Source organism: Colobus angolensis, unplaced genomic scaffold (genome assembly GCF_000951035.1).
Source record: "Colobus angolensis palliatus isolate OR3802 unplaced genomic scaffold, Cang.pa_1.0 Scaffold28, whole genome shotgun sequence".
Classification (NCBI taxonomy): Eukaryota; Metazoa; Chordata; class Mammalia; order Primates; family Cercopithecidae; genus Colobus; species Colobus angolensis.
Genome location: NW_012116043.1, coordinates 4,857,291 through 4,864,915, shown reverse-complemented (window position 1 = coordinate 4,864,915; position 7,625 = coordinate 4,857,291). Strand labels below are relative to the sequence as shown.

Sequence of the window (7,625 nt, the reverse complement as noted above, 5' to 3'; positions counted from 1 at the left end):
AAAAAAAAAAAAAAAAACAATTAAATGGGTTACTCTCTGGCTAAATGTAAACATTTGCAGTACAAAGAGAAATAGGACCTTTGCAAATGATTCATTTTCATAATATTTTATCCTTTATTACCCTTGATTTCCATCCTACTAAAGAAGAAACACAGCAAATCATTATTTCTACTCCTCTGAAACACCAAAAGAAAGATACATAAACGGGCTGGGTGTGATGGCTCATGCCTGTAATCCCTGCACTTTGGGAGGCCAAGGTGGGTGGATCACCTGAGGTCAGGAGTTCGAGACCAGCCTGGCCAACATGGTGAAACCCCGTCTCTACTAAAATTACAAAACTTGGCCAGGCATGGTGGCACACGCCTGTAATCCCAGGTACTCAGGGAGATGAGACAGGAGAATGGCTTCAACCGGGGAGGCGGAAGTTGCAGTGAGCCGAGATCACGCCATTGCACTCTAGCCTGGGCCACAAGAGTGAAACTCCATCTCAAAAAAAAAAAATGTATAAATGAACAAATTAACAATATAAAAGAAAGGGCATGAGAATTTTGTTCATGAGCGTGTACTAAACCCACACAATCATCAGTACTGGAGCCCGCAGGGAAAGTGATTTTTCACCTACTTTCTCAATTGGTGTCTTCTTGTTTTGCACATTTCCTTGTTGAGATCTTAAACCTCCATCTTCTACATGTGCTCTCTTTGGTTGGTTCTGTTTCAGTTTTTGTGCCCATGATGTTATAGCATTACTATTTAAGAAGAGAAAACCAAAATTACTTTTTTTTGGTTTTGAGACAGAGTCTTGCTGTGTCACCCAGGCTGGAGTACAGTGGTGCAATCTCAGCTCACTGCAACCTCCATCTCCTAGGTTCAAGCAATTCTTGTGCCTCAGTCTCCTGAACAGGTAGGAATACAGACGCACCACCACACCCAGCTAATTTTTGTATTTTTACTAGAGATGGGGTTTCACCATGTTGGCCAGACTGGTCTCAAACTCCTGACCTCTGCCTGCCTCAGTCTCCCAAAGTACTGGGATGACAAGCATGAGCCACCACACTGGGTTCCAAAATTACTTCTTTTGATATTGTACTTCATATATAAAGCTAACCACCAGTTGCTTTCAGCTGTTTTTCTTTTTTTGTTTTTAATAGAGGCTCTCTCTAACACCCAGGTTAGAATGCAGTGGCAGTCGTGCAATCACAGCTCACTGCAGCCTGACCCTTCCTCAGCTCAGGCGATCCTCCCACCTCAGCCTCCTGAGTAGCTGGGACCACAGGAGGGCACCACCACATCCAGCTAATTTTTGTATTTTTTGTTTTGTAGAGACAGGGTCCTGCCATGTTGCCCAGGCTGATCTCGAACTCCTGGGCTCAAGTGATCCACACATCTCAGTCTCCTAAAGTGCTGGGATTACAAGTGTGAGCCACTGCGCCCAGCCAGTTGTTTTTTCTAATAGTGGTAAGATAATGAATTTTTATTAATTCACCTACATCACTTTTTCAATTTCTTATTATCAAAGGCAAAGTAAATAAAAAGACTAACAGCGATTGGCCAAGCGCGGTGGCTCACGCCTGTAATCCCAGCACTTTGGGAGGCCGAGGCGGGTGGATCACAAGGTCAGGAGATCGAGACCATTCTGGCTAACACGGTGAAACCCCGTCTCTACTAAAAGCTACTCAGGAGGCTGAGGCAGGAGAATGGCATGAACCCGGGAGGCAGAGCTTGCAGTGAGCCGAGATCACATCACTGTACTCCAGCCTGGGCAACAGAGTGAGACTCCGTCTCAAAAAAAAAAAAAGACTACTAAAAAATACACAATAATACACAAGTGACTAATAATACACAAAGTCGGCCAGGCGTGGTGGCTCAAGCCTGTAATCCCAGCACTTTGGGAGGCTGAGACGGGCGGATCACGAGGTCAGGAGATCGAGACCATCCTGCCATCCTGGCTAACACGGTGAAACCCCGTCCCTACCAAAAAATACAAAAAACTAGCCGGGCGTGGTGGCGGGCGCCTGTAGTCCCACCTACTCGGGAGGCTGAGGCAGGAGAATGGCGTAAACTCGGGAGGCGGAGCTTGCAGTGAGCTGAGATCCGGCCACTGCACTCCAGCCTGGGTGACAGAGCGAGACTCCGTCTCAAAAAAAAAAAAAGAAAAAAAAATAATAATAATACACAAAATCTGTAGCCATAGACTGGAACTAAAACCACTACATTTGCCTTTCCAAGTGCTAAATGTATCTCTACAATGAAAGTGTATTTGTTGGCATAAACCAATCATACTTGAACATACATAAGATTTGTGTTGCTTTAGATGACACAATTCAGGGATATGAAACTAAAAATTTGGGATAAATTATGAAATTTTTAAGGATTGTTTTACAAACATTCAGCCAGTTTACCAAAAAGCCTCCTTTGTCATGAAATATCACTAAATTTATAAAAATTCTTTTTGTACATAACAAACATTCAGGTCGGGCACAGTGGTTCACGCCTATAATCCCAGCACTTCGGGAGGCCTAGGTGGGCAGATCACTTGAGGTCAGGAGTCTGAGAACAGCCTGGCCAACACAGCAAAACCCAGTCTCTACTAAAAATACAAAAATTAGCTGGACATGGTGGTACATGCCTGTAGTCCCAGCTACTCAGGAGGCTGAGGCAGGAGGATCATACAAACCTGGGAGGTAGAGGTTGCAGTGAGCTACAATTGTACCACTGCACTCCAGCCTGAGTGACAGAGTGAGACTCTGTCTTAAAAAATAAATAAATAAAAACAAAACAAAAGAAACAAACAAAAACATTCAGCAGGATACAGACTAGAAAAAAGAAAATAAAAAACATAAAATCGGGGCCAGGCGCAGTGGCTTACACCGTAATCCCAGCACTTTGGGAGGCCGAGGTGGGCAGATCACCTGAGGTCAGGAGACAGACCAGCCTGCCCAGCATAGTGGAACTATGTCTCTACTAAAAATACAAAAACTAGCCGGGTGTGGTGGCCCGCACCTGCAGTCCCAGCTACTCAGGAGGCTTAAGGCAGGAGTATCACTTGAACCAGGGAGGCAGAGGTTGCAGTGAGCTGAGATTGCGCCACTACACTCCAGCCTGTGAGACAGAGCAAGACTCCATCTCAAAAAAAAACCAAAAAACATAAAATTGGGTAACCCCGTATATAATTTTCGGTTTCAGCTAGACATGATAACATAGCATGCACTCATAGTCCTAGCTACTCAGGAGGATCACTTGAGCCCAGGAATTCTAGGCTGTAGTGAGCTATAATCGCACCACTGCACACGAGCTTGGGCAACAAAGCAAGACCCCCACCTTTAAAAAAAAAAATTATTCAAATTACATGAACATGTATGAAAAACTTCCACTATTGATACAGTCCTGTCTGCTAAAAATATCTTTTCTATTTTCTGGCAAAGTTTCCGACCTTAAGAGTTTAGCAGTCTTACAACATTAGAGATGGGAAGAAAGTCAGTATCATTAGAATATAGTGTGGTGTGATTTGTTTATTTCAATTTTCTACAGGCAACAAACTGATAAATGTTCAAATACATCCCATTCTATTATAGTCCATTAAAAGAAACTTTATTTACTAGATTCTAAATGTAATAAACTCCCTTCGAATGATGGAAATTCTACTTACCTATTTGTTTTCCCACTGTATACTTCAGAAACCTTATTTTCACCAAGAAAATTATGTTCAAATTCACCAGGAAAAATGGATACATCTTCCTTTAAAGACGCACAGCACTCTTCAGGAGTCTGTATATAAAAACTCTCATTTTTCACGCCATCTACAAGTGAATCGGCCGGCACCGCAGGTGCTACATACTGTCCTTTGGGAACATCTATGTGCTCCATGAACTCCCTAGGGTCTTTAGATTTGTACGGATTTAAATCTGAGATACAAAAGGTGCCATATCCACTGCTTACTGAGCTACTATCCACATTGCAGTGTGGTTGTGACGTGGACATTTCTTGCTGTATTTCAGGTTCTGTGGATTCAGGATAATGGATAACAGATTCATTTCTCTCACTGCTTTCAGAAAAAAAACCCATTTGACGTTCCGAAGATACTTGTTTGTTTGAAGAATTTCCTTCACAGGAAGCACTACTAGTCTGTAATTTGACTAAATTTTTTATCTCCTCCTGTATATGCTGGAAATAAAAAGTTACAGATTTGGGTAAGAAAGTATATTAAACATGATATTTTTATGACTGCTACAAGAATATCATGTTTCAAAATATGATGAAATATTATTCTAAAAAAATGTGATGCTTTATCTTTAGTTTATAAACAAAACTGAGGCTGGTGCCCAGGCACAGTGGCTCATACCTGTAATCCCAACACTTTGGGAGGGCGAGGTGGGCAGATCACAAGGTCAGGAGCTCAAGACCAGCCTAGCCAACATGGTGAAACCCTGACTCTACTAAAAATTAGCCTGACATGGTGGTGCGCATCTGTAATTCCAGCTACTCAGGAGGCTGAGGCAGGAGAATTTCTTGAACCCAGGAGGTGGAGGTTGCAGTCAGCTAAAATTGTGTCACTGCACGCCAGCCTGGGTGACAGAGTGAGACCTTGTCTTAAAAAACAAAAATTGATACAACATATTGTTTTTTCTTACAAATATAAAAAAGGACGCTGGGCGTGGTGGCTCATGCCTGTAATCCCAGCACTTTGGGAGGCCAAGGCGGGCAGATCACGAGGTCAGGAGTTCAAGATCAGCCTGGCCAACATGATGAAACCCTGTCTCTACTAAAAATACAAAAATTAGCCAGTTATGGTGGCACACACCTGTATTCTCAGCTACTCAGGAGGCTGGGGCAAGAGAATTGCTTGAACCTGGGAGGTGGAGGTTGCAGTGAGCCAAGACCGTGCCATTGCACTCCAGCCTGGGCAACAGAGTGAGACTTCAACTCAAAAAAAATAAATAAAAATAAAATTTAAAAAGTGCCAGGCAGGAGGCCGAGGCGGGTGGATCACCTGAGGTCAGGAGTTCGAGAGCGGCCTGGCGAACATGGCAAAACCCCATCTCTACTAAAAATACCAAAATTAGCCAGGCGTGTTGGCGGGTGCCTGTAATCTCACCTACTTGGGACGCTGAGGCAGGAGAATGGCTTGAACTCAGGAGGCAGAGGTTATAGTGAGCTGAGATCACGCCACTGCACTCCAACCTCGGCGACAAGAGTGAGACTCCATTTCTATATGTGTTGTGTATGTATATGTATATGTATATAAAGAAGGAATCAATGTAAATGACAACTTACTTGAATTTGGTTGTGGAACTGCTCCTGCTGGGCAACTATCTGTTCTTGGCATTGTTTTTCCACCAAATTGAATAGCTGTAACCACCTGGTCTATTAAATTATAAAATATGTTAGTTAAAAATAATTTTTTGACTTAACATTTCACAGAACAATTCCTCCAGTGTAAAATAGCCCTTTTTAGGTCATGATCCATCCCGAATCCCAAGAGCCATCAGCACTCTCATAGCTGGAGTATGCCAGCACGTCACACCAAGGGAGCAGGGAGTTCTACAGAAGGCTACATTCAGCCTCAAGGCTGGGAGACTTTCAGCCACAGACCATATGCAGCAATACACAACAGCAGGAAGTGGCTATGAAAACTACCTGCCTGCATAAAGCCTTTCAGCATCTTTCCACTCCTAAGCTCTCCTTAGATGGCTCTGCACTGTCTGGCTCCTACGCATCTCCCCACTTCACCCCAGCCCTCTGTCCCCTGCTGGCTGCGCACCTGCCTCCCGGGCATCCTGTTCTTGAGCATGCCACAATTGTCTCCCACCTCACAGCTGAGCACCTGCTGTGCCCGCCACCTGGCAAGCTCTTGCTCAGCTCTCACCATGGCTACTGTCTTCCCACCCTGACTGCTGTCTTCCCACCCTGACTGCTGTCTTCCCACCCTGCAATTTCAGCCTAATTGGCATCTTCTCAAACCATCCTAACAGTTCCTTTCTTTCTTATCATCCTATGTATTTGCCTCATAGCATTTGCCACATCAGAAAGTCTCTTAATTGCTCACTTTTTGAACTCTGTCTCCTACCCCTGCCCCACTCTAACTCCAAGCTCTCCACTAAAAACTTGTGGGGCCCTGGACAAATTTATTTGTACCTCAGTTTCCTACTTTATAAAATGGGAATAACAACATCTCATAGGTGGCTAAGAGGATTAAGTTTTATTTATTTATTTTTTGAGAAGGGGTCTCTCGCTCTCTCACCCAGGCTGGAGTGCAGTGGCATGATCTGGGCTCACTGCAACCTCTGACTCCCAAGTTCAAGCAATTCTCGTGCCTCAGCCTCCCAAGTAGCTGAGATGACAGGCATGTGTCACCATGTTTGGCTAATTTTTATATTTTTTAGTAGAGACACGGTTTTACCATGTTGGCCAGGCTGTTCTCGAACTCCTGACTTCAACTGATCCATCTGCCTCGGTCTCCTGAAGTGCTGGGATTACAGGCCTAAGTTTTAAATTTAAATATGATGCAGTGATCTCAATGGGGAAGGAACTCCATGTTGGAAATCTGTAAGGTCACAGTCACGACAAAGCTGGGGGGACGTCACTGGCATTTAGTGGGCAGGGTTCAGGCATGCAGATCATAGGGCAGTCCCCCACGATGAAGAATTGTCCTGTGTCCATTTTATATTACAAAACAATAAATATTTTGCACAGTATTCATAACATCAAAACAAACTTGTTTCAAAATCTCATTAGAAGTTGGTCACCCTTTCAGAAAAGCATGTCACCAGTGGAGGTGCTATATACAATACCTGGATCATCAACACACCATTGCTACATCGATCTGTGTTCAGCTGCTGAATTCACAGTGAGTCTACATATAAGTAAACATGACTACTTCATTATGTCTTCTAATGAACATGTGCCTCACATGGATATATCCAAATACATGTTATTGATTTTTTTAAGTGGGTACAGGTAGGTTATTTTACCTATGAATTTCATTTTAGGATAATATAAATTGATGTTATTTTGAAAGCTGTTATAAAAAGAGAGCTCAGAGGCTGGGCACAGCGGCTCATGCCTGTAATTCCAGCACTTTGGGAGGCCAAGGTGGGTGGATCATTTGAGTTCATGAGTTCAAGACTAACCTGGGCAACATAGCAAAACCTTGTCTCAACAAAAAGTACAAAAATTAGCTGGGCATGGTGATATGCACCTGTAGTCCCAGCTACTCGGGAGGCTGACGTGGGAGGATGGCTTGAGCCCAAGAGGTTGAAGATGCAGTGAACAGAGATTGTGCCACTGCACTCCAGCCTGGGTGACAGAGTGAGACCCTATTTCAAAAAAAAAAAAGAGAGAGAGAATGAAAGAGGAGAAAAAGAAACAAAGAGAAGGAAGGAAGGGAGGGAAGGAAGGAGGGAGGAGGGAGGTGGGAGGGAAGGGAGGGAGAGGTATGGAGGGGAATATATTCTGATTCTGACTTAAGATGCTGATGTCAGGCCAGGCGCGGTGGCTCAAGCCTGTAATCCCAGCACTTTGGGAGGCCGAGACGGGCGAATCACGAGGTCAGGAGATCGAGACCATCCTGGCTAACACGGTGAAACCCCATCTCTACCAAAAAATACAAAAATCTAGCCAGGCGAGGT

General features: G+C 44.0%; 1 protein-coding gene across 2 annotated transcripts in view; it reads right to left on the bottom strand.

Annotated features, from left to right (window-relative positions):
- Nucleotides 1–7,625, bottom strand: part of MPHOSPH9 (M-phase phosphoprotein 9) — an 86,447-nt gene that overhangs the window by 70,002 nt on the left and 8,820 nt on the right. The window contains exons 4-6 of one of the 2 annotated variants that reach the window (XM_011948452.1): nucleotides 5,272–5,361; nucleotides 3,647–4,161; nucleotides 623–746 (exon numbers count right to left, since the gene is read on the bottom strand). In XM_011948452.1, the coding sequence (XP_011803842.1) occupies nucleotides 623–746; nucleotides 3,647–4,161; nucleotides 5,272–5,361 (729 nt within the window). The remainder of the gene's footprint in view (nucleotides 1–622; nucleotides 747–3,646; nucleotides 4,162–5,271; nucleotides 5,362–7,625) is intronic. The other variant, XM_011948453.1, reaches the window with a different exon arrangement.